Genomic DNA, 26,079 nt, shown 5'->3' with positions numbered 1-26,079 from the left:
TTTGTATTTTCAAAATGGATTACTATTAAAAGAGAAGAAAAGCAATTTCTTCTTAAATAATACAGTGTGATATTGTGTTTCCATTATATTATTTTTACTTTGTGTGCTTTGGCAGACTGGATTCCTCAAGATTCAATGAAAGCAAGCCTGTAATGATAGCAAGAAGAAAAGACTGACAAAGGATATTATTTAATACTAAACAGAGAACAAAGATTTAACAAGAAGTAAAATATCTACTATGTATCAAGACACTCCATTCTAGTGTGCTCAACTTTTGTTTTTATAATCAATAACAAACTTAACAGCATTTTAAATCTAACTGCCACATTTTGCAGATACGATAAAATAATTACCCTGAAATAATACAAGGAGAAAAAAGAACCTCTAAGCGTGTCTTGATGTGTTTTAAGCTTTAGAAATTACCAATCACTATGTATTTTATCTTTATATTAATCATAGAATCGTAGAATGGTAGAGTTTGGAAGGGATCTCTGGACATGAATGCACTTAATTTTTAAAAGTCAAGTTTTCTTTGCTTAGCCATCCCAATACTGAATCCAGACACTAAATGGTAAAGTCTTCCCAATTGTTCCAACTGACAATCCTTGCTTTATTTTTAGCAGTATAGGTTTATATTACTGTCCTTGCTGAAGTTCCATCAGGATAAACAGGACTTCAAACTGTTACCAGTTCATGCACAATCTTATTAAGAGCAATGCTATTGAGATTAAATGGCTATATTCATTGTCACCATCTAATGTCTATTACATTAATTTTTACCGTGCTGTTCTGACAGGCTTTTCATAATCACATGACATGACATCACAAACAAAGTCACAGAACTATCTGAACAGTCTGAAGGTTTAAAACCCTCAGGGCACGCTTCTTGTAACATTCCTGCAACTGCAACTCAGTGGAAGAAATCCCTGAATTGCTGGGGTCCTCCCTTAAAACCTCTGAATTTTCACCTGGTTCTCCAGGGCCCAGCTTCGTTATGCTTCCTGAGCTATCCTCAGGCAGGCAGACAGACTTCAGCCCACCAGCCCTTCCCCTGCTGCCTAGCACCCATGATGACTCTGCTTCCCTGCCTGTGGGAGGGACCCATCCTCACTCCCAATTTTCAGCACTAGAAGTCTCTATTTCAGAATCTGGAGGAGGTCTGTTACATTTTAAGGCTACTTCACCATGGCAAGAGAAAAAAACAGACCGCAGCTGTGTCTGTGTGCTCTTATTACTGGATTCATGCTAAAATATAAACATAAATGCTGAAGTGAAAACTAGATTAAACAGGATCTTTCAGCTGAACAGAAAACCTCAGAAACTAAACTTCAGAGGCAAACAAGGCTTTTCATAAAAATTCTAACTATTCTTGCTTTTAAATATATTTCTACGTCTCCCCAGCATTAGATTTCTTGCGCATCCACACTTACGTTCTTTGCCAAGGAAGAAGGAGTAGAAACAGAGATGATTGATGCTTAGATAAAGCCAGCCTTGCCGAGGAACCTTTCCTTTCCAACAGCAGCAGGAATAATAGGTGATCAACTTCTCCCCTTCAGGAAAATTAAATCTTGACTCAAATTTCACCAGGGCTTCTCGGAACTTCTCAGGGTCTTCCTCCTGCTCAGCAAGCTTGCTGCTCGTTTCCTCTGCAATCAGTGCCTAAGTCCAAAAGGAGGTAAATCTATCAGGAGAAAGCTGTGGCATCCACACTCAAGCAAGCTACTACAAGTGACCCACACAGATTTTAATAATGCAACCCTTTCATACAAAAGAAATTTGATTGCCAGTTTCCACAAACTGAGACATTTCTAAGGTGTTTGTCTCTCTGATACACTTTGAACCTTTCCAAATCAAGACACTTCAGGCCTTTTTTTATTGTAATTTTTTCAATTACTCTGGCAGAATCCCTTATTTACAGTTTCATTAGGGCTTATGACTGCTGCTATTTGGTGTATACAGAGCAAAGTTATCACAGAATGTTAAGGGTTGGAAGGTACCTTGAAAGATTATCTTGTCCAACCCCCTGCCAGAGCAGGATCACCTAGACTAGGGTCCTTTCCAACCTAAGTTATACTGTGATACTGTGATACACAGGAACACAGTCCAGCAGGGTTCTGAACGTCTCAGAGGAGACTCCACAACCTCTCTGGGCAGCCTCTTTCAGTGTTCTGTCATCCTCACAGTGAAAGTTTTTCCTTATGTTCACATGGAACCTTCTGTGCTCCAGCTTGCATCCATTCTTCCTTGTCGTGTCATTGGGTATCTCTGAGAAGAGCCTGGCTGTGTCCTCCTGACACTCATCCTTTACATATTGGTAAATAAGAATGAGGTCACCTCTCACTCTCCACTTCTCCAAGCTAAAGAGACCCAGCCCTCTCAGCCTTTCTTCACAAGGGAGATGTTCCACTCCCTTAATCACCTTTGTGGCTCTGCACTGCACTCTTTCAAGCAGTTCCCAGGTCTTCTTCAACTGACAGGCCCTGACCTGGACACAACATTCCAGATGTGGCCTCACCAGGGCAAAGTATCACAGTATCACTAAGGTTGGAAGAGACCTCAAAGATCATCGAGTCCAACCTGAGTAGATGGGGAGGAGAACCTCTCTTGACCTACTGACCACACTCCTAGTAATACAACCCGGAATGGCATTGGCCTTGTTGGCCACAAGATCACATTGGTGGCTCGTGGCCATCTTCTGTCCACCAGGACCCCCAGGTCCCATTTCCCTTCACTGTTCCCCAACAGGTCAGTCCCCAACCTATACTGATACCTGGGGTTGTTCTTTCCCAGATGCAAGACTCTACACTTGTTCTTGTTGAATTTCATTAAATTTCTCTCTGCTCAACCCTCCAGCCTGTCCAGCTCTTACTGAAAGGCAGCATAGCGTGAGGAGGTGTCAGCTGCTTCTCCCAGTTTTTTGTCATCAGCAAACTTGCTGACAGTGCACTCTGTGCCCTCATCCAGGTTGCTGATGAATACATTGAACATTACTGGTTCCAGTACTGACCCCTAAGGGACTCCAGGTAGAGGAACAATTGTGTATACTATTTTCTATGAAGTGGCAATGCAATGAGAGGTGTCAGTAGCTTATAACATGCTTGGAACCATTAAAAACATTGCTTCAACAACATCTACATAAATATAATTGTTGAGGCTTTCAATAGAGGTATCACAACAAAGTAGTTAAGTACGCATTGCACCATTCAGACAACCTGTACATTACAGCACCTGGTATAATTTGCAGTTAACAAGTGGTCTTAATATGCCAATAATCTAGAGAAGAAGCAATGGTACAAAACATGGAGCTATCCTGAAGGCTGTCATGCTGTTATCAAGAGAGTTTAATTCTGTTTCAGTTTTTCGGTGTATTTAGACAAAAATGTGTGGGTTTTTAAGAAAGCAAGATTAAAAATAAGATTTACATGGTGATCTTTTGCCTCTCTTCTTCCCCAACGTCAGAGCCCACTGGGATCACAGCAGGTTTGAAATCCACAAAAAAAGCTGCATTCCTACAAATTTTACAAATCAAAAAAGGGGCATGGGGGGAAAGAGCACCTCACTAAAACTCTTAGCAAGGAAAAGCTTGCAGCAGGATCTCAGGTAGTCACCAGCAGACCTGCACACCCAGCAGCCATTTACCAAGCTCCTCCAGGAGTGTCTATTTTACTGGAAGCAAAGCTCAGGACATCGGGCTTTCCAAGCTTTACCACCTGTGCCATCAGTATTAAAAATTTGGTTTTCAGCTACCAAATTATTTTGCTTTTAGAATTCCTTAGCCTCCTAAAATGATGCTAATTTTTGCAAAGCTGTGGCCAGCCAGCAGTTTCATTGCACTGCCTGGCCACAACTCCCACATCCTGCAAAGCCACAAACAGTTTCTATCCCAGATCCTTATGATGCAGGATGATGCAGGTGCCATTGCACTAGGGCCTTGTCCTCAGTCCCTGCGTTGCAGGCAGTGCATCATCATCTACACAAGTGCATTGCCAGCAGACTTAGGCACTGTTGCTGTACTTGCTGACACCTCTGAAACCTACCAAGACGTACAGGAGTGCAGAAATGGACAGGAGAAATGTAGAGGAATAAAGCCAGGTAAAACACAGGAGACAGGATAAGAAACGTAGTAAGGAGGCAATGCAAAGATATAGGAAGGGAAGGCATTTAACATAATGTTTTGGAGAGGTGGAGGAACTGACAACAGATGCTAAAAAAAGCTCAGCTGCACACCACAGGCAAAAGAACAGTGAAACTGAAAAGTCATCAGTGGAATAAAGATTAAATGAGATACTTCAGTTTTGAGATTTTTCCAAGGAAACGCGAGTAAAGACGCACAGATGCTGGCCACATCAGGTGCAAGTGCCACACAGAAAGCCACCATCTAATGTTTAGGTGGACAAAGCCAAATGACAACTTCATAACATTTTTTCTAATAAATCACATATAATCAAGCAGGCAAGAGTGAAAGAAAGGCAGTTTTCTTACCTTCACTTTCCCTTTGACAAAACTAACAATATCTTCTTTATTGTCAAACACAGATAATGTATGGAGCAAGTTTTGTTCCAGCCATTCCCAGTGCTGGTTTATCTCCTCTGCAGTGGCACCTAGAAAAGCCAAAAAGTAGCGTATTGAAATTCATCCTACAAAATTCAAGTGAAAGGAAGATAAAAGAAATAAAATGCACTATTTCATAAATTTGTTATGAGAAACTGAACTTTCAACCTCAAAACTGTTGGTAGCAAACAGGTCAAGAAGGTTTCATTCACAGCACTGTGGTTAGAAAAAACCCAAAACCTCATTGTTTTAGAGAATTAGTTTTAGTGCCTTTAGATTTATCTTCTCAAATGCTGTCAGCCAACAGATGATGCATTAAATGTCAAGGAAGAAAAAAACCAGCAAAACTTCATCCTGAGCTGCTAGACTGCAACTTATTTTGATATGACCTTCCTAAAGTGGCCAATGGAACCTTTGATTTACATCCTGTCCCCAAAAGCCCCTAATCTTCCTTTCTCCCTCTCTTGGTATTCACATGTATACAAACTCCCCACACAGATACCCTATGAGAAGAATATACATGGTCATAATCTGCATCTAATTTGAAAAGCTCTCTGTAATAATTAAAATACCTAAAAATAAAACAGTTTGGTTCAGCAACACCTGAAAGAGCACATTTCTGCAGTTATTTGAGTTTTTTTCTGCTGATGTCTTCAATGTAATGCATTCACACTAACTCCAGAAACTGTTTTGGTCACATCTACTTGCTTCAGATCTTTCTGCTTCAAACTGAATTGTTGCTACATGCACAACGACAAAAAGGTCAGTGCAAGATGAGCAACATACAGGGCAATCAGGGGAAAATCAGGCCTCTACAGATCTTACAGGTCAGCGATGAAACTTTACAGGAAAAAAGTAAAGGCAGCAAAAGTTGCTTTTCCTAGTGCCTTGCTAGCAGAAAAAAGGAGAGAAGTAATTGAATGTAAGAGACATACAAATCATAGATGAACATAATGGTAACACTTATCTCAAACAGAAGATCAATTATCTCAATATTTGATTTGTTTGTACATTAGAGATGCATCTTTGTTATGTTGCCTCACAACAAAGAAATGGTAAATTTAGCTAAGAATTTTCCACTTTCCTCTGCTCCATTTTCCATGTAGAATGCCAACTGGCAGGAAAACTTTACAAGCTTTAATTTCCTAGACAGGAAGGTCTTGTGCTGGAACTTCATAAATATCATTAATCAAGGTTACATAAAAAAAAACAAAAAAATTAAGAAAAGATACTTAAATGTCCTTCAGATAAACAAATTACATCAATGGTTAAGAACACCAGAAATACAGTCGTTTCATACTGAAATGGTTTCAAGTTGTCCTGTGATTTGACCAGCATTGCCAGTCACTTCCTTATTTCTTTTCCTGTGTCAACCCCCTGCACAGAATTTTATTCCATGTCTCACCCACCTTTCACGTGCCTGTGCCAAATAAGTACTTCATCTAACTAACAGCCTCACTCCTTCTAGTGTCTTCTTTAAACTCACTTCTCACTAATCCCTTTGCTCTCCCACTCCCAAAAGTTACTTCACTTGACTGATACTTTGATTTCTGTCTTGTCCACAAGCCTTCTGCAAGGAAAATTTTCAGTGGCTTTACACTAGTGTTAAGGTTAGCTGTTCGGTGCTTTTTCTTCTACTGCTATAACACAATTAACCACATGGATTAAGACACCTCTGCCAGAAGAGCCATGCTGGACACGGACCAGACTTCCTAGCAGCCCTCAGAGATTTGCAAAAGTCTGTATCAAAGATCTGACCCTTACACATATATCATCATTAACACCTACAGTTCCTGGAACAAAGGACTGTCAAATATAGTGGGGGAAAAATTCATTTTAGTTTGCTACCTAGTGACACAATGGCTATTGGATCTTTCTGGTGTAATAAAGTTACACCAAGAAACTAGCAGGAGCTCCTGGAGGTGGTCCTTGTCCTTGCTATACAGCAGGAATCTTAAGTTGACTCACTGCTCCTCCCAAAACCAGTTAATTAATGTGCTTGCATGAAGCACCTCATTCGAACAGGGCAGAGCTGGGTGAGCAGCAACAGTTGTTTCTGTGCAAGGAGAGTCCTCCAGCTTTCCCAGAAAAGGGTCAACTGATGCTGTTTTTCTGACTCTACTGCCATCACCAGCTTTCTCCTGAGCACTCACGTCAGGGTTTCACAGCAGTGATATTATTCAGAAACAACTTCTGCTACCATGGCTCTTCATTTCTGCAAAGCTCTGGCAACTGCATGTGTCCTGCACACACAGCATACAAAACAGAACCCTCTGCTTTCTGCTCTGTTACAGTAAATCTCATTTTTTCAGGGCTGAGCATCTTTTCACAAGAGCCAAAGAGACTTTTAGAAAACATTAATCACATAAGTTTATCTCAGCAACATCTTAAACCATTCCAACCAGCCAAGATTTTGATTTGTAGTTCCTTTAACATTAAATAAAATATCAAACCTGTGGGCAGCAAGAGTAAGGATCAGATGTAGAAAAGAGTATTACATATATTCAAATGATCAAAAGCCCACAACAGCAACACTTAGCTTTTTTTTCCAGTGAAAGTTACCTGGCTTTGTCAGAAGGCAGTAACAGCATGAAGCTCTGAAATTCCTCCATGAGAAGGCATTGTTTAAATATAAAAAGGAGGGGTGCAGGATGATAAAGCAAAGAAAACCTAGCCACAACAAAAATAGTACAAATAGACTTTATACAAGTTTGGACAGGACGAGATGGAATGGAACGGAACGAGTAATTTTCAGTTGGAAGGGCCCTACAATAACCATCTAGTCCAACTTTATGGCTGACCTACTGTTCAACCCTGTTATTGAGAGCATTGTACAAATACCACACTGACTGGCTTGCAGTATCAACCACCTCTCTAGGAAGCTTACTCGAGGGTTTGACCCTGGAATTGAAGAAATGCTTGCTAATGTCCAGTCAAATCCTCCACTGGAGCAGCCGTGAGCCATTCCCAAATGAAAATCTGACATAATTTCAGTGGTAGGATTTTATAGACTGGAGCAGAAGGGATGAGAATAGCTCTGCAGACTGGCCAAGCAAGAGTAGGATGAATGGAGCAAGCACATTCAGATGGCCTTTTCTGTGTCAAGGCAAGGCTGCTGCAATCCACATCAATTATCATTTTCCTGAAGATGAGCTCAACCTTCAGAGGTTGCAGAAACACTGCAAAAGAGACCAGTGCACAGCAGACCAGGCAATTATATATTCCTCCCTGACAACTTTCCCGCCTAAACCACGCAGCATCTTCCAAACAATCCAGTTATATTTCATTATAACCAAGTGTGGTAAGACATATCACAGTAAGCAAGCAGAAAATGAAGGGAAAGCCCAGGCTAAGTAGCTTCTTGCTGTAAGGAACTATTACCACTGTAAGAGAAGATGTACGCATGAACAGGACAACACTACTTTGCAAGAGACATAAAATTAATGCAAAACACTCTCAGGTGAACAAGCTTTCTATAGAAACTTAATGTTCCTAGTCAACACTTTTTCACAGTTCCTGTCTGGGATCTGAACCAGAAGTTAATGTGGTTGTTAAATAATCTATAGGCAATAGTTTTACACACACACACTACTAGCTGGGGTTACCTTGAGCTTCTTGGACATGCAGACACTGACCATGCTCAGAATCAGTTTGGGTTTTTTTGTCTGACTCACCAATAGCTATGGCCCAGTAAACTTCTGATCCGTTCAATAACTCACCACATGCAATGGCAGAGTAAACCTGAGAGCCTGGCACTTGGAGTAAAATTCTGAATGGAGCGACACGTGCGTTAGAGTCTAGCACAGCATCCAGGGCACCAACCAAGCGACCTGCAAAGAAACAAGTGTGGAAAGAGAATTAGCATCACTGTTCACTTCTGTAGCCTGTGAGACTTTTCACATCTGAAGCCATAAAATTGGAATACAGAAAATGATGATAACAATTCTTCTCCTATTTTATGCTGTGATTTAGAGAAGCTCAAAATGCAAACAGCAAACTAGATTAGAAGATCAAAAGCATATTGAGATCTTTGCGTCTCCAGTTTTGCCTCATACATATGTATATAACCACAGAATTGAAGTGGGAAGACCTGAGGGCACCTTAAGAAATTACTGATCCAGCCCTGCTCTGAGGCTGGATAAATACACCTATGCTATAAGAGGTGTCTGCCTAACCTGTTCTTCAAAATCTCCCACCACCAAGATGCAACAATTTCCCCACTGTTTTCATTTAGTATTCTTACAAGAAAGAAAACCACCCCAAACAAACAAGTCAATCACCACAATCAAACTTTCTTGCTGGAAATTAATCCTGTTTCTCAGAACAAAGGGAGTAATTTGCCACAGGCATTTCTGATGCTAATGCTTGACATACAGAAGAAGTATCATTGTGACTGCCCATCCTTTAATGATTTCTTCATTTTCTGAAGCAACTCCAGTTACCTCATCTCTTCCTTAAGTGTGACATTCCAAACTGGACATGATGCTTACTACTAGTCCCAGCCATAAGAAGAGTGGAAAAATCACTTCTTATATCTTGCATACACACCACTACGTCCAAGAAAGATTGCAGTGCTATCCCACTGTAAATCGGCACTTGATGTAAATACAGGCAAATTCATTTTGGTGGTCTGGAGCAATTACCGCCCCCATACTGCCCCCAGTTTGGAAGCTGAACCTGCTCGCCTATCTTGCTACCCACCCCCTCATCAGACAGAACCAGGCTATGCATGAAACAGTTATCCAAATGCCACTTCAGAGTTGGTTTATGGCATGTACAAATAGCAATTCAGCAGCAGCTCTGTATTCGGTTCCTCTAAACTGTGTGTCCTGCAGAGACACAACCTCCCCTCAGAGAAGGATGGCAGACAGGAAGGAATGGCTTTTCCACATTCGCTTATGTCACTAGAATATCTAGGAAGTTTTCTACAATACTACATTTTCCCTTTGCATATTTAGTGTTTCCAACCTGTTGTAGTTTTGTTCCTTTGCCATTAACCCAATACAAAAGGAACTATCCTCAACCTCTGAAATTATTGCCAGTTCTTGGCACCACATGAAGTTCTTATAATTGCATTCTCCAGTCCATCACCTAAGTGATTAACAGAAATGATACAATGAGCCTTACAAAGTCCTCATGTCACATGAGAAGGAAGTTGGATGTGGTATGTTTTTAAATGGTGATATGAGTTACTATGCAGCACTGGTTGGCTAAATACACACACAGATATTGTACCCATCTTTTTAAAATGGAGATCTGGATTTGGAGACCAGTAATATATATGAGAAAATGCTAAATACTTTCCTCTAAATGCAAGAAAAAGACACAAAAACTCATCCAACTACAAAGGGTACCAAATTTTCTGTGCTAACTGAAAACAGTGCATCGGCTTCAGTGTGCTGTGCTCAAAACAACCGAATTAAAGCCAGTAAGATCGCAGAACTTGGAAAGGTTGGAAGGGACCTCAAGGATCATTTAGTTCCAACCCCCCTGCCATGGGCAGGGACACCTCACACTAGATCAGGTTGCCCAGATCCACATCCAGCCTGGACTTAAAACCATCCAGGGATGGGGTTTCCACCACCGCCCTGGGCAACCTGTTCCAGTGTCTCACCACCCTTATGGTGATGCACTTCTTCCTAATGTCTAATCTATATCTCCCCTCCTCTAGCATGGATCCTTTCCCCTTCTTCCCATCACTATCTGACACCCTCACCAGCTTCCTTGTAGGTCCCTTTCAGATAATGGAAGGCCACAATAAGGTCTCCTCAGAGTCTTCTCTTCTCTAGGCTGAACAACTGCAACTCTCTCAGCCTGTCCTCATAGGAGAGGAGGTGCAGCCCTCTGATCATCCTCGTGGCCCTTCTCTGGACACCTTCCAGCACCTCCACATCCCTCTTGTAATAGGGGCTCCAGAACTGGACACAGTACTCCAGGTGGGGTCTCACCAGAGCGGAGTAGAGGGGGAGAAACACCTCCCTCGACCTGCTGGCCACACTTCTCTTGATGCAGCCCAGGATGTGGTGGCTCACATTGAGCTTCTCATCCACCAACACCACCAAGTCCTTTTCTTCAGGACTGCTCTCAAGCCAGTCACTGCCCAGCCTGTATGATACCTGGGATTGCCCTAACCCAGATGCAGGACCCTGCATTTGGTCTTGTTGAAAATAGCATCAAATGATGCAGAACAAAACCAGTGTTTAACTTTCAAATTTCAAAAGACTTAAGACATTACAGGAAAGAAAATTAAGACACTTAAGAAGTGCTATGTATGTTTTCCCCTGATGAGAGGTCTAGGAGAAAGATTTCTTTTTCATTTCACTAAAGTCATGGAAAGAAGTCAACTAACAGTAAGTGCTGCCAAAATCCCACGAGAACGCGTAACGAACATTTGATTTGTGAAATGCTTTTTTGTTTTGTTGGGGTTGTTTTAGAAAAATGCATGGAAGCACAGAAGTAACTGCAAAACTTTGTTTCTACTACTTATCCTGTGCAGAATTAATTCCTTTTTCTGTTCCTGAATAACTGACCAAAACCCCAATTCCTCTTCTCGCTGTTTACTTCTGCTTAAAATTTCCATTTTGCTCACCAGCTATTAAAAAGTTTCCTCCTTCAACTGTGCAAAGAAAAAAAAAATCACCTCCTTTGGCTGAACTACCCATCACTAAAATATTAACTAAGGACAACAAGGAGGAGCCAGAACCAGGAATCAGAGAAGACAAAAAGAGTGTTGTCATCAAGATGTCTGCCAGAATAAAGTCTAAGTGTTCCCCACACCTAAATCACCCTTAACCAAAGCTGAGGTTGACAGAGGGTGCCATCCTGTCCCCCCTCTAACAAAAAGGTCTGTGGCGGGGTTGCTCCAAAAGGAGCATGAGGACCACAGAGGGAAATGAAAGCAGGCACTGCCAAAGTCCAGCAAGTACCAACTGTGGGTCTGCCTTTGGGTCTTGCTCCAACCCCCAGCAAGGCTATCCACCACTTCAGCAAGGCTATCCACCACTTCTGCAAGGCGAGCAGTAGTCCCTCCATTCACCTTGCTTGTTTTCTACAGCCAAATGTGGAGCATTATCCCCGTTTGTCAGGATCCCATGGCTGTGGTTTAGTACCCCTACTTTTGCTGTGGTTCATGCTTAAGTGATGAAAACTGACAGAGGCAGAGAGGAGGTTAAAAGGGAATTACTAAGAGTGCACTTGCAGAAGAATGAAAAGATTCCACACTAGTAGACACATCCAGGACTAATTTGATAATTTGGTTGAAATGGAAGTAGCATGAAAATTACTAAAACTAGAGGAACATTTTTTCCACTGTGGGTTTCCTCATACTCATTTAGTATAACTTTCAAATCTAACACTTATGTTTATTTTTCTCACTGAAGCAACCAAACAAGAAACGTCACACAGCACACTGACTTTCAAGCATGCTTTGAAAAATACCCAGCCTAGGAGCAAGTACCTTTCTAACAGCTTGTTTCTTAACAGTTTATGTCCTAACAGCTTGTTTCATGGAAGGGTCTCTTATTAAATAAGGTCTGTTTATAAAATAAAAGGTTCTCTGCCTCTCAGGTACATATAAATTATATAAAGAGTCTCTAGCGAATATGCTGATACATAGAATGCTTTCAGTTAGGATGCAGCAGATCTCTTCCACATCCCAGGCAACAGTAAGACAGACCAGTTATGCTGCAGAACAGACAAAAAGTAAAACCAAACAGAAGCAGAGGGGGAAAAGAGAAGAACTGCTACATTGGTTTCCTTCCCAAAAATCTCACCATTTTTTTTTTGTTGTTTTTCTCTTTACTCTATAGGAGACAAGATCTTTGGGAGGAACTTGTAATTCAGAGTACCTCTTTCCCTTTATCAAACCACTTCAACTTCTCATTTGCTTTTTGACCTCACAAGACAGAGAAGCATTTTAGAAAAAGCAATTTGCTATACAGTAAGGGCACTACGGAAAGCTCCAGGTACAGGTTTGAAAAGCCTTATGCTGAAGACTACAGGCTCCTCAAAAAGTACAAGTTTCTTCATGCAGAAAGAATATTCCCAGACTAAAATTCATATGCAAGTTTCTGGTGTAACATTTTCTCCTGACAAACACGGAGGAGACGGCAGAAGTGGACAAACACACATCTTCCAAAATATATGCTTCTCCTCAGTAAATTTGACCACTTTATCTGTAAGCTGGATTTCAGGTACAGGGAACATCTATCTGTATTTTTTCAGCTACAAACAAATCTGGAAAATTCACTATAAATACCACATTTCACTTGGAACATTTTATTTCATTAAAAAATCTACATTTGTGCATATTTTATTGCTTCAATATTGAAAACTGGAATACCACCAAGTAAAACAAGACTGTTGTATTTCTAATTGCTAATGCATAGTTATCAAATGTATATGCATACTATGGATACAATACCACTAATAAAAATTATCAAGGAATCATGTCAAATTCTGCATCAGGTAGGGAGCATATCCCCTTTACAGAGGTCAATTGGTAAGCAAATAGGATGTAAACAGGGCAATGAACTTGTTGAGTGTTTCTTTACAGGGGGAAAGGCGAGGGCCTCTAGCCACACTCCTGATGTTATGGAAGACAATGCCAGGGACGGGGAGGAAGAACTGCCCATTGTAAGTGAAGATCAGGTTCGTGATCACCTGAAGAACCTGAAAGTGTTCAAGTCCATGGGACCCGACAGGATACACCCACGGGTGCTGAGAGAACTGGCAGATGAGGTTGCTAAACCCCTCTCTATTATATTTCAAAAGTCATGGCAGTCTGGGGAAGTCCCCACAGACTGGAAAAGGGGAAACATTGCCCCCATCTTCAAAAAGGGTAAGAAGGAGGAACCAGGGAACTACAGGCCAGTCAGTCTCACCTCTGTGCCCAGAAAGATCATGGAGCAGATCCTCCTGGAGGCACTACTGACTCAGAAGAATAGTAAAGAGGTGATTTGGAACAGTCAGCATGGCTTTGCCCTGAGGAGAGAGACTTTGGGGTGCTGGTGGACAAGAAGCTCAACATGAGCTCTCAGTGTGCACTTGCAGCCCGCAAAGCCAATCAGATCCTGGGCTGCATCAGGAGAAGTGTGGCCAGCAGGTCAAGGGAGGTGATCCTCCCCCTCTACTCAGCCCTGGTGAGACTCCACCTGGAGTACTGTGTCCAGTTCTGGAGCCCCTATTACAAGAGGGATGTGGAGGTGCTGGAAGGTGTCCAGAGAAGGGCCACAAGGATGATCAGAGGGCTGGAGCACCTCTCCTATGAGGACAGACTGAAGGAGTTGGGGCTGTTCAGTCTGCAGAAGAGAAGGCTCTGAGGTGACCTAATTGTGGCCTTCCAGTATCTGAAGGGGGCCTACAGGAAGGCTGGGGAAGGACTTCTCAGGATCTCAGGTAGTGATAGGACTAGGGAGAATGGAATGAAGCTGGAGGTGGGGAGATTCAGGCTGGATGTGAGGAGGAGGTTCTTCACCATTAGAGTGGTGAGACCCTGGAATGTGTTGTCCAGGGAGGTGGTTGAGGCCCTGTCCCTGGAGGTGTTTAAGAGCAGGCTGGACGAGGCTCTGTCCAGCCTGATCTAGTGTGGGGTGTCCCTGCCCATGGCAGGGGGGTTGGAACTAGATGATCCTTGTGGTCCCTTCCAACCCTGACTGATACTATGATAAATAAATAAATAAATAAATAAATCAAGGACATTTTAAAATGACCAGGCTCTCAAATGAACTATCACGAGTGCATCACTCTACATCTTTAAAGACATGGCTCCTCACACACAGAGAAAGATAAAGGATCCTATTTACAAGTTACCCTCTGTCACATTCATAACTAATGTAGAAAAAGCACATTTACAGTAAGTTAATCTAACAGCAATTTCTACTGAACATACTGTATCTTTCAAAGTAAAGAATGCAGGCTTCTTTCCCAGATGGGTGTTAATTACCCACATGGTATTATAAAAATTCTTTTAAGCTGCTGAGACACTGGGCAAAGAGTGATTAACACTGAATTCACACTAAAAACTAGAACTAAAAAAGCATACTATTTCCATCTTTTAGGACAATACCAAAGAGATAGTCCAATGCACTAACAATTAATGACTGTCTCAACAGCATGTGAATTTAGGTACCTTCTACATAAAGCAAGATGCTTTCTGCTTAAGTCCACCATATTTTCCAAACTACTCAAATGCCTTCCCATAAAAGGGGTGGTCATTTCAGTAGCTAAGCCATGCTGCAAGGCAGAGGGACTTGGACTCATCACTTAGGAGCCTGGGACAAATAAATGAATAAAATCCTCAAAAGACAAAACATGAAAGCAAAAGGCCAAAGCTGATATTGCTCTTTTGGGAAAATAAAAATGAAAAAAAAAAAAAAAAGGAGAAAAAAAAAGTCAAATGTAAGGCTGAGAGACAAGGAAGCCTGCAGTACCAGTTATGAGCAATGTTACCCTTGGAGCTTTACTTTGGTTTTAAATAAGACACCTGGCGACCACAGCCACCCTCTTTTATTTAACACAAACTCATAAAAACATTACAAAGCATGAAGCAGCGATTGCAACTAGTTGATAAGAAATTACTTTTAAATAAATACTTTTAAAACCTAGGGAGCAGAAGGCCAGATGCACACCAGGAGATACTTCCTCCCACCCACGTGCCACAGCCCTGACCCTCCCAAATCAAGCACGTGTGCTCCCTTTTCCCAAGACCAAAGGGGTCACAGAAAAGACAGTCTAGCCTGTGTTTCCACCATTGTGGGGAACAACTTTAGCCACTGCACAAGTAAACCAACTACTGCAGTAGTATGAAACAGAGAGAAAACTGTCCTTTCACTTCTCTTTGGTCTACTCAGAAAAAAGAAAGGAGGAAGAAAGGAGGAAGAAAGGAGGAAGAAAGGAGGAAGAAAGGAGGAAGAAAGGAGGAAGAAAGGAGGAAGAAAGGAGGAAGAAAGGAGGAAGAAAGGAGGAAGAAAGGAGGAAGAAAGGAGGAAGAAAGGAGGAAGAAAGGAGGAAGAAAGGAGGAAGAAAGGAGGAAGAAAGGAGGAAGAAAGGAGGAAGAAAGGAGGAAGAAAGGAGGAAGAAAGGAGGAAGAAAGGAGGAAGAAAGGAGGAAGAAAGGAAGAAAAAAAAACCCACCACACGCTTTAGATTTCCCTTGCACCTGAGACCAGCTCAGCTAGACAGATGTGTAACAAGGCCTATCTCAAGACTATATGCCAGATTGAGTCCTTCTGAGATAAAACACAAAAGACCACTACAGTGTCTGGACCCAAATCAGTATGCCAAGATGCTCAGCTCTTCCAAAATCTCTCAGCCATAGGCATCTGAGCATTTCCAAAGGGAGGGAAGTGGTGGCATCCCATGGTTTCCAGGGACTGCACGGACTGCTCTGCAGGGCCATGCAGAAGAGCAGTTGGTGGCTACACTCACTCGTATCATACCAACACTCTATTTTAAACACTCATACTGCTTTTTTTCAGTCAGACTAAGTTATTTTTGTAAAATAAAACCACCAAATTGAGGGATTTATAATTACAGCCACAGCCCAGCATCCTGCCAGGCTCTCACTCCAGCCCAAACCCATGAAGCATATAAAGCTTCTGGATTAATCCTTGAGAACTCGCTGCTTCTTTCCCTTGCTACTCTTACTTCCGCTCCTCCATCAGAAAGCTGAGGGCTGAAAGAACAGTACCAGGAAGAAAAAGCAGCAATCTTTACCCAAAAGGTCTTCCTGGGAAACAGAAGGAGCTAACAGTACAGGTTTCTTGCCAGTGGATGTAGTTTTGCAAGAAGAGATTAAAAGCTGCAAGAGGTGCTTGAAACTGTTCAGGCATGCGAACTGGGAGAAAAGAGCAAATCAAACAATTCAGAATATCACAAAGTTGGGGATCCTGAAATTGAACTAGCAGCCTCAACAAACATAATTAGTCTCAGCTCTTTGATGCAGAACAGCACTCCAGACCCTGAATCCTAATTAAGCTTCTTCCTATAGTTGCCTCCATCTCTGAATTATTTGCAAATAATTAGTCTCACAATAGCCGTGGTGGGCAGCAATTAGCTGCGCTAGAGGAGGCAAGCAAACTGGCTGAACCAGTAGCCCTCCACCACGCAGCAGAACACAGGAAGGGACATGTGGATGTCCCTGTTCCCGAGCCCTGCACTGCCCCCCCATGCTTCAGCTGGAACAGAAAGGTGGGTTTGACATCAACCAGGATACACTCAGCCTGACAAAAGGGCACTCCCCAGATGGCAGCAAACAGCAGCTCTCCCTAGGAGCAATGTCCTCGCTAAAAGTGGGATAGGGGGTTATGAAGTTGGCTTCCACCTGGCCTCACAGTGCAGCAGCCCTAACTGGTGGTCACAACACCATGGCTGGCCCAAGGCAAGAATGAGAGCTAAGATACACTGAGAACCACTGTTGTCTTTATCATTACCTCTTACAGCCCAGCCTGAGAGCACTATTCATCACAAAGGGACCAGGCATAATAGGCAAAGGTGGTGGCTTCTGTGCCACATCAAAGTAGGATAAAGCCCAGGACAGTAGACATAAAGTTACTACAGGTCAGTGGTGAACTCCAGCATAAATGTTTGGGGACATTTCTAGGCCTCTCATACCATCTTGATTTATTTCTCTAAACGTCAAAAATTCAGATGTTTAACAGATTATTTCATTCAGACTGCCCTAAAATCCACATTTTTGCTGGATAAGAACACTGTCAGTTACACAAGGCCACTAACAGCAGAGTCTTGGCTTTGTATCAGCCACACCATCTTTGCTGAATTCTGCAGAATTGTATAAACAGGTTTTGATACAATACAGTGCCCATGACAGAATATTTCTTATCGGGCGTCTTCTATCAAAAAAGAAAGTCATGGAACTTATTTGGGCAAGTACCTGCCTAACAGGAATAAGGAAGACTCCTCCAAGGACTGTAGGAAGACTGTTTCCTTTATAATGATAAGTGCTCACCACATTTGAAGATAAGCAAAGACAACATTAGATTTCTGCATAAAGACCTAACGCTCCAAGAATTTATCCACCCAGGGAAATACCGGCATTGAAGCCCTTACATTGTTTCCAACACAAGCTTTGCCATATCAAACACTGCCACCGTGTACACTGATTTCTGTTGTTGGGGTTTTTTTCAATCTGGCATGTAGAAATAAATTGAAACAAACTGTTTAATCATTATTCCTCAGTCACAACACTCAAGAAGGCTGGATATGAAAATTGAGAGGACAACAGGCCTTTCACTGCAGAGATTGGGTTCCCATAGCTGTGTGATGCTGAGATCTTGCTCTGGTATTGGACCACTCTGTGAGGAGCAAAAGAGCACTCCGGGAAAAGTGAACCAAACTGTGCACCCACCCTCCCAGGATGGTGGAAACAACACTGCAGTCCTGGGGCACTGGTTATTTCTCCTCACCCTGCTTCCCCATAGGCCATTTCCCCAGGCAGGCATGCTGCTGCAATAGGGCTCTTGCAGCTGCTTATCTCAGTCCTCTGCCACCAGTCCAGGTCAGGCCAAGACTATTTTTATAGTACTGAAGGCCACAGAACCAAGTGCTTCAATTCTCATGTTACAAGTGAAAATAACTTGGAACCAGTTTCCACCTGAAAACAGATGAGAAGGTGGAACCGTCCTGCAAATTACCTAGACAAGGGACACTATTTGAGACAATGTTAAAAAAGTTTCATTTTTGGTGGATGCTGTAAATATTGCTGAAGAGCCCTACCTAGTGTTACCTAAAGTCATAGAATAGAATGGAATGGAATGGAATGGAATGGAATGGAATGGAATGGAATGGAATGGAATAGAATAGAATAGAATAGAATAGAATAGAATAGAATAGAATAGAATAGAATAGAATAGAATAGAATTAACCAGGTTGGAAAAGACCTTTGAGATCATTGAGTGCAACCTATCACCCAACACCATCTAATCAACTAAACCATGGCACCAAGCACCCCATCCAGTCTCTTCCTAAACATCTCCAGTGATGGTGACTCCACCACCTCCCTGGGCAGCCCATTCCGATGGCAAATCACTCTTTCTATGAAGAACGTCTTCCTAAAATCCAGCCTAAACCTCCCCTGGTGCAGCTTGAGACTGTGTCCTCTTGTTCTGGTGCTGGCCACCAGCACAGACATGTTCTATTATTTTATAAGGATTTTCCTGTAAGTTCTACAATTTTTTTCTCTGTGACAGTGGTGAGACACAGGAACAAATTGCCCAGATGAGGATGCCCCATCCCTGGAAGTGTTCAAGTCTAGACTGGACAGGTCTTTTGGTAACCTGACCTAGTGACAGATGTCCCTGCTTATGACAGGACAGTTAGACTAGATGATTTTTGAAAGGCCCTTTCAACCCAAACCATTCTGTGATTTTCCCAGCTTCTCCAGTGCCATTTGACCTCCACAGTTTAGAAGCATGCATTCTCCTTAAAACTCTTACAGTAAAATACAAAAGGGGGGGGGGGGGGGGGGGGGGGGGGGGGAAGAGGAAAAAACCTGCCCATCTGAATTCCAGTTGTGGGCTAGGCTAGATAACATTTTGATGGGAGTCCAAGCTTTCAGTAAAGTATTTGTATTCCCCTCCTCCTTGTGCAAGGCTTCAGAGTGAGCATTTCCTTAGGAAAACAAACCCATGAATACAGACAGGGAGCATACCAAGATCTTTTATTAACACCACTATTTTGGTGTCTTCCCCTCCTCAACCTGCTGCACTTCAAACAAAAGTTTTTTTTGTTTGGTTTTTCTTGGTATTTTTAGTTAGAGCTCAGACTGAGTCTTTGTCCATCAGCAACTCATTTTGGTTATCTTGGATATACTTTAAAATGTAAAGGCAAGCTGTTTTTAAGACTGTGTTGGGACAGATATTTTAATATTCTATTCATGTTACCTTTTACCCCTCCAAAAGGTTAACAAAAGAAAATAAAAGCTTATGCAGATACCCATTTGCATTCCCTACTAAAAATCCAAGTCTTTCCCATATTTTTGAAGCTCTTCTGCTCTCAGTAACAATGCAATTGTTACTGAGGCAATCTAGATGGATTCCCCATCTGAGCCATAGGAATCCTCAACCACTGGGGTCCCCTCACTGCCCTTCTCTGAAATGGACTCTCTGAAGAAAATATTTACCCAGACCTTGGTAAATGGACAGGCCTACTAAAAGCTGATGTATTTATGATTATTACAGCACTGTTTAAATTGGAAAGCATGACAGAGTGGCAAAAGATCTTTTGCTGTTTCAATTTCCAGAAAAGGGACATACAGATTATCAATACCCGTTTTTTGCTATGCATAAAAATTAAAATACAGACAAGGGGAAAATAAGAGAGCTCTTATCACATAACTAGTCAGATCTTCAGTCATAGCTAAGAGGGGCTCTACAGAACAATTTGAAAGCTATCACCATCCAAGAACTTTCTTTAGAAGAAAAAATAAAATGCTAACATGGGAGTTCATGGCAATTGCTGGCATATAGCTCAAGGACTTGTATTTATCACACCTACCACATTTACTTTTATTAAAGGAATAATAAGGCTCAGATTTATATACAAAAGATGCTTTATTTTGCCAGTGTATTAGCTTTAAATATTTGAGGTTGTGAACGCTGAAGTTTTATATGAGCTGAAGGAGAAATTAATTTCTTTTCAGAATGTTCATCCTTTGAGAATTCAAAGAATAAAAGACCACATCCAGCTTGGAAAGTGCACTGAGCTGGAAAATAGGGGCTGGAAGAACAGCAGGAAAAAAATATACCTAAATTAAAAGCATGAGTAAAACAGGAACAAAACATAAATCTTTTACTGATCTACTTCAAGCAAAAAGAGCTGTGTCACAAAAAATAAAGACAAAAAGCTGCTTGAAACAAGAGCTCATTTTAAAGCTTTATTTGACCTTATTTATAGAAGGAAAAACTTGCAAGTATTTAAAAGAATTCTAAGTCAGTTTTTATATACTAAGAGCTTGCAATGCAAAGTATTGTGTAAAAGGCAACTACAAAGCTAGCTACTTCAGAAGAGTGAATACCCTCAGTCCACTGCTCATGATGAAATTGTTCCCAACACCTCCCAGAATAAGCAGTTTTGCTGTCAAAATGCACAAAACTAATCTAATCAAACAGGAAGCTTTCAACATCCCCTAACAAAAATGAAAGGACTAAACCATCTTGCACTATTCTACCATAAGGGATTTCACTGCATTTTTGAATATCAATGTCATCTCAGGCTTATCATTAACATGTAATCTCAGAACCAAAGACATCAACAAGTAACAAATCCAGCCACCTTTGACCTGTGAATCATGGCTGTATCACAAGCCTTTTTGTATGGATAGCTAAAGAGGTCTCCAATTAGGCAAAAAAAACCAGAACCAACATAAATTTCCGAGATCAAGTAATTCTTAACAATCTATAATTTCAAATTAGTTTCAAAATTGGTTATTAGTTTAAAAATTATCATTCAGTTTCTGTAAAGTATTTCTAAAACATTATCCATTTCTTTCCAACAGAACTCTCAAGCAAGGATCCAAGAAAAGTGGCAAGTTAAGCATTTCCTTGAAAAGCCTACCCCTCAGGAAGACAGAAACCAGAATGACAGTGCTCAGGTAATGAAGAGTTAAATGCAGCCTCCATCCGTTTTTAGTACCGCTGCTTGCAAGCCCAGCTTGCACTTGGTAACCACCCTAGGACACAAATTAAATAACAGCAGTAAATAGAGTCTCTCTCTTACAAACATCTGCTCTGAGTCTGACCGGAACACAGTGCTCAAAAGAAAGAAACATAGATGTGGAATAAATGCCCTTTTGTTTGAGAGATCTTCTCTAGTCCATCCCTCAGGAATTAGATCCATACAAAATACACCCTCCAGCTGTGCTAACTTACTCTTTCATAATGGATAAAATGACCTGATAAGGAGTAAGAAGTATCCTGGAAGAAAGACAGACAGCAAAATATGAGAATAGGGCTATAAAAGTGATGTTCTTACATAGGTTCAGTGCAAACTCCATGTTGCAGTAACACACACACAGGTAGCTCAGGCTCTTTCACCCTGTTTGAAACAAATTATGTCATGGGTGGTCTGCCCCCCCATCTACAGTCTATGTATGAAATTTTTTCTCCTGGGGTTTATTTCTCCTGATCCCACACAGGTCTAACACAGTCTGAGGTGCACAACCTCCTCCCCCTCACCAGAGTTGCTATGAGATTCTCTTTTACCATAGCACCTGCTTTCGTGTACAGGATCTTCGTATCTCTGAAACTTCTCCCTTTCCATCAAACTTAACTGTGATTTGTCACAGTCTGAGTTACTGATGGGAAAAGAAAACAGATATGGATATCATTCTCAGTTAAGCTCTGCTTCCCCAATAACACAAACAAAATCTTCTAACTTACGGCACTACATTTGGTAGACCATATTCTGAAATACAATAATGCTTAACTGCCCTGGTATCTGTCAGTTTGGAACAGGCAGGTACTAATAAAGTGTCTCTACAGTCATGTAAAGCAAGAAATCAGGAGGCAAGCTTTGAACTGAAAGCAAGCAGTTACCAGCAAAACCCAACCATTTCTCAGTTCAGGTCTCCATTTCACTTGTCCCAAGTAAAAACTATGAAAAAACATTAAGCTAATTCACCAACACTTGCTTTTCGGTTATAGGTCTCTAATTTGTAACCCCTTTTAAATAAAAACATTTCCAAATGGTTTAAGAGACTGTCAGAATTTACAGTACCCTTGAAAACATCTGAGACAGGAGTGGCTTTCCTTTGCCAGCCAGAAGAGATTTTGCAAGCCTGTGCACTGTAGATTCAGCAAAATGATTCACCTGAAACTTATCCAGGGAGAAAAGCAGTTTGTTTGGTTTAAGTTTGCACATTTCTGCTGCAGAAACCTCAGGCATAAGGAGTTAACATTTGTGGGTCTGAACCTCATGACTGTCCTGGGCCTAACTCAAGCAGCTGTAAACATCTATTTTTAACTCTGAAAATTAATCCACATCGTCCTTACACTCATAAAATAGTGGCCTATGATTTCCACACAGGGGGCAGAGGAAAATATGAGGGTAAATGTTTGCTTAACTAGCTGGCAAAATTTCCATTAACCTTACCAGAGCTATCACTTCACCAGCCATACATTGACAACATGGGATCTACCAAACCACAAGTTTGGGGCTCTTTATCACTCCACAGCTATGACAAGCTCTAGCTTTTTATTTATTTTATTTAATAAATAATGCAGAAAGCAGTATTATCAAGTGTCAAGGGCCAATGGTTCAGGAGCAAAAGATTTTAATGAAATAAATATCAAACGTGGTAATATAGCTTCTTAAACGGCATAGAAAATACTGACTTTGAAAACACCGGAGCATCCTTTCAAACATATGTCACTGTTACAAATCCTGATTTTCAAAACGTACAAATGAGCTTCATCTGCTTTTAGGTACGACAATGTAAGTTCTGCTATATTATTTTTCCCAGAATATTGTTTGTTTTAATTCAGTTGCTGGTGTCTCTGAACCAAAAGTTTGGCCCAAACTCTTTACTTGGTTACTCTACAACATCAGTGCAGTCTAACACAATGTTCTCACTGGAGTTATTCACAGCTCTGTGCTGTTGCGAGGGGAGAGCATGGTCCTTCTTCCTATCTATCATTCACTATACACGTACCTGGAGCGCCACATGGAAAGAACGTACCTTATCTACAGCCACATCAGCCGTAGCGCCATTAATGTATAAATACGTCAAAATTCACTTTTCCACAACGGTGAATTACCAACCCCCTCCCTGTAATCTATGTATCAGCCAGAAGTCAGTATCTTACACGCATTGATACGACTCCCATTATACAAAATAGGGGTGAACTCCATCACGGGTCGTGGCCCGTCTTGGTGGGAGCGTAATCAGGGCACGCAGCTCAGCTGGAGTGTTCAGCAGCAGCCCCAGGGACCCCTCCACTTCTCACCGCCCAGCCCAGGGGCCTCCGGCTGGTCTACTCTCACGACCCCGCGGGCTGGAACCAGCCCAGCGCGGAGAGGGGCCGCCCGCGGTGGGCTCTGCAGTCAACTCCACCGGGCGCGGGCACCGGCGCGACTCCTCCGCACCGTGGCTTACGGGCTCCGAGCTTGCCGTGAGTCACGTTTTAAAAAGCCAGCGGGAAGGCAGTGAGGGGAAATAAAAATACAACTGGTTTCGTCGTTGCTCAAGGCTACAGAAGCACGAAGCTGCTCCCGAGGCAAATCGGGGGGATATCGGGGCCGCCTGCACGGCCCGGCTGGCAGGGGAAGCCGCGATGGCCCAAGCCAGCGGCGACCCTCGTCCGCCCCGCGCCGCCGTCCTCTCCGCATCGCCCTATCCCCCAAGCCGTGCGGAGCAGAGCAGAGCCGAGCCATGCCGGCCCGCCGAGGGGCCCCGTCGCCGGCCGAACAAAGAGGCCGCTCCCGCCTCCCGCAGCCCGCCCCATCGCTGGATCTGCCCCGGCGCGACCAAGTTCTCGCTGAGCAGAAGCAGAGGCAGGGGAACTCGCCGCCCTGCCCGGCCCGGCCCGGCCTGACCCGACCCCCGCCGAGTCCCCTGCGCCACCAGGTACCCGTAAAGCGGCCGTCTCCGTCTCCGTGGCCCCGACGTCGCTGTAGAATGAAGTAGCCGCTGCTCTTCTGCGTGACCCACAGCTTAAGGGCGTTTTTCAGCAGCACCTCCTCCGGCTTTAGCCACATCTTCCCCGGCTCGGAGTGCCTCCTTCTCTCTGTTTCCCCCCCCTCCCGCCCCCCGATTCCGGGCGCCTGACCCGTGCCGTGGAGTACCGTACTGTACCGCACCCCGGCCGGCCCGGTCACATCGCCCCCCGCGGGCTGAGCGGCGCGGCGCCGACTCCGGCTCCCTCTGCGCGGGCCTCGCCGCCGGGGAGGGGCCGAAGGCGGAGCCTGGGTGCCAGCCTCCCTTCCCACGGAATCGGGGACTTTGTGCAGCGGGGGCTGCCGCCTTCCGACCTGTTTCTTTCAGCCGTCTGTCTCGCTTCGACGGGGAGGGCTTCGACGGGGGGGTCCCAAGCGTCACGAGTTCCACATCCAGGACATCGGGGTGCCTACAGCATCGGCCGATGCTGGACGGCAGCCGCTGTGCGCGGGGGAAGGCACGTGCCTTGTTACTGCGGGTAGCGCCTGCATCAGGTCCCCAGGTCATCCCAGCCTGTGCAAGCACCCACGGGTGCACAGCCGCACTCGTGGGTCTGCGTATCCAGACCCCCCAAGGCGGGAAGGAAAAGGTACCCCGGCTTAGGCTGAGGGCGGGGAGGCTAGGGTTTCCGTGTGTGTTTGTTTTTTCCTAGACCACAGCCTAAAGCGTGAGCTCGCAACTATTCACTTCCATGTTTCAATGACAGTGTTTGAAACTTCGTATCTCAGCTCCAAAGTCAAAACCTTAATTTTACAGGTCGGTTTCTTTCTCATTTAAGAAATATTCAGGCACTGATTGTGTTTGAGCTGTTGGTCGGATCGTTCGTGAACCAGCAGAAATCATTACAGCTACAGCACCTTAAGATGTTAATCCTCTGACACTGTATTTTGCACTTTCATTAACTCAGATTGCCATTAAAACACGACCAGTGTACTTTCCGTCACATCCTGCTTCTGATTAACAGCAAATATTGAATAATTTCCTTGTAACCACTACCAAACCTCACACGCTCTGCATTTGGGTTAAAGACCCCAGTCACTGTGCGTTAAATCACATACTTTTACTTTAGGCAAAGATCCCTCTAAGCAGACAATTCTGATTAGGAAGAAAGACCAGAGTTTCACTGTAGGAAGCTCAGCCTACTGCTGTGTGAGCTGTGAACTTCCCAGCTGCAGGGACTGATGCTGCAGTGCATTACTTGTCATAGCCAGAAGTAATTATTAAGTGGGAGTTGGAAGGTGCCCATGTGGACTGATTTCCAGCTGCCAGTGAGAACATTTAGCAGACAAAATTCTGTACTCAGCAGCAATCTAGTAAACACTGTATTTCAATTTCAATGTAAACAATTTCAGTGTCATTAAATGATGCAGTGATTTTATTTCCATACATAGAATAGCAAGTAAATATTGTGAACATACTACTTGTCTGCTATAAACACAAAAGCTGTTAAAATGAGATGATCAACATCCACATAACAATGTATTTAAAAATTGATGAGAGTGTAAGAAGGAGTTATTTTAAATGCTCTTTTGGGATAAGAATAGCTCAGAGATTCCTCCTGTCCCCAAAACATTCTGAAGACATGTAAAACTTGAAAGTTTCAATGGTCAGCGAAGTGAGATGGGGAATATTTCTTCCTTTTTCAGATATTTGAATGTTAATTTCTGTTACTGGTTTTGGAGGGGGTTTTATGTTCAACCTTGGGCAGGCTGATCTGACCAAGGTTGCTTTCCTTTGGGGTGCTTTTGAGCTTGGGAGTTAGCAAAAAAAGTAAAGCAGTTGGTTTCAGGATCCAGTGTTACATCTTGTGACATGCTTCGGGATGAATCCCAACAACAGTACTCCTTCAGTAAGGAA

General features: G+C 42.9%; 1 protein-coding gene across 2 annotated transcripts in view; it reads right to left on the bottom strand.

The window, feature by feature from the left end:
* Positions 1-24,314, bottom strand: part of TBC1D8 (TBC1 domain family member 8) — a 51,735-nt gene extending 27,421 nt beyond the window's left edge. The window contains exons 1-4 of one of the 2 annotated variants that reach the window (XM_068138405.1): positions 24,137-24,314; positions 8,226-8,381; positions 4,483-4,601; positions 1,431-1,659 (exon numbers count right to left, since the gene is read on the bottom strand). In XM_068138405.1, coding sequence (XP_067994506.1) covers positions 1,431-1,659; positions 4,483-4,601; positions 8,226-8,381; positions 24,137-24,263 — 631 coding nt within the window. In that variant the 5' untranslated portion in view covers positions 24,264-24,314. The remainder of the gene's footprint in view (positions 1-1,430; positions 1,660-4,482; positions 4,602-8,225; positions 8,382-24,136) is intronic. The other variant, XM_068138413.1, reaches the window with a different exon arrangement.
* Between the last annotated feature and the right edge of the window lie 1,765 nt (positions 24,315-26,079).

The sequence above is a fragment of the Melanerpes formicivorus genome, unplaced genomic scaffold, assembly GCF_026170545.1.
Source record: "Melanerpes formicivorus ecotype bairdi unplaced genomic scaffold, bMelFor1.0.p_v2 SCAF_1, whole genome shotgun sequence".
NCBI lineage: Eukaryota > Metazoa > Chordata > Aves > Piciformes > Picidae > Melanerpes > Melanerpes formicivorus.
The sequence above is the reverse complement of the archived record's forward strand: the minus strand, read 5'-3'. Positions and strand labels throughout refer to the sequence as shown.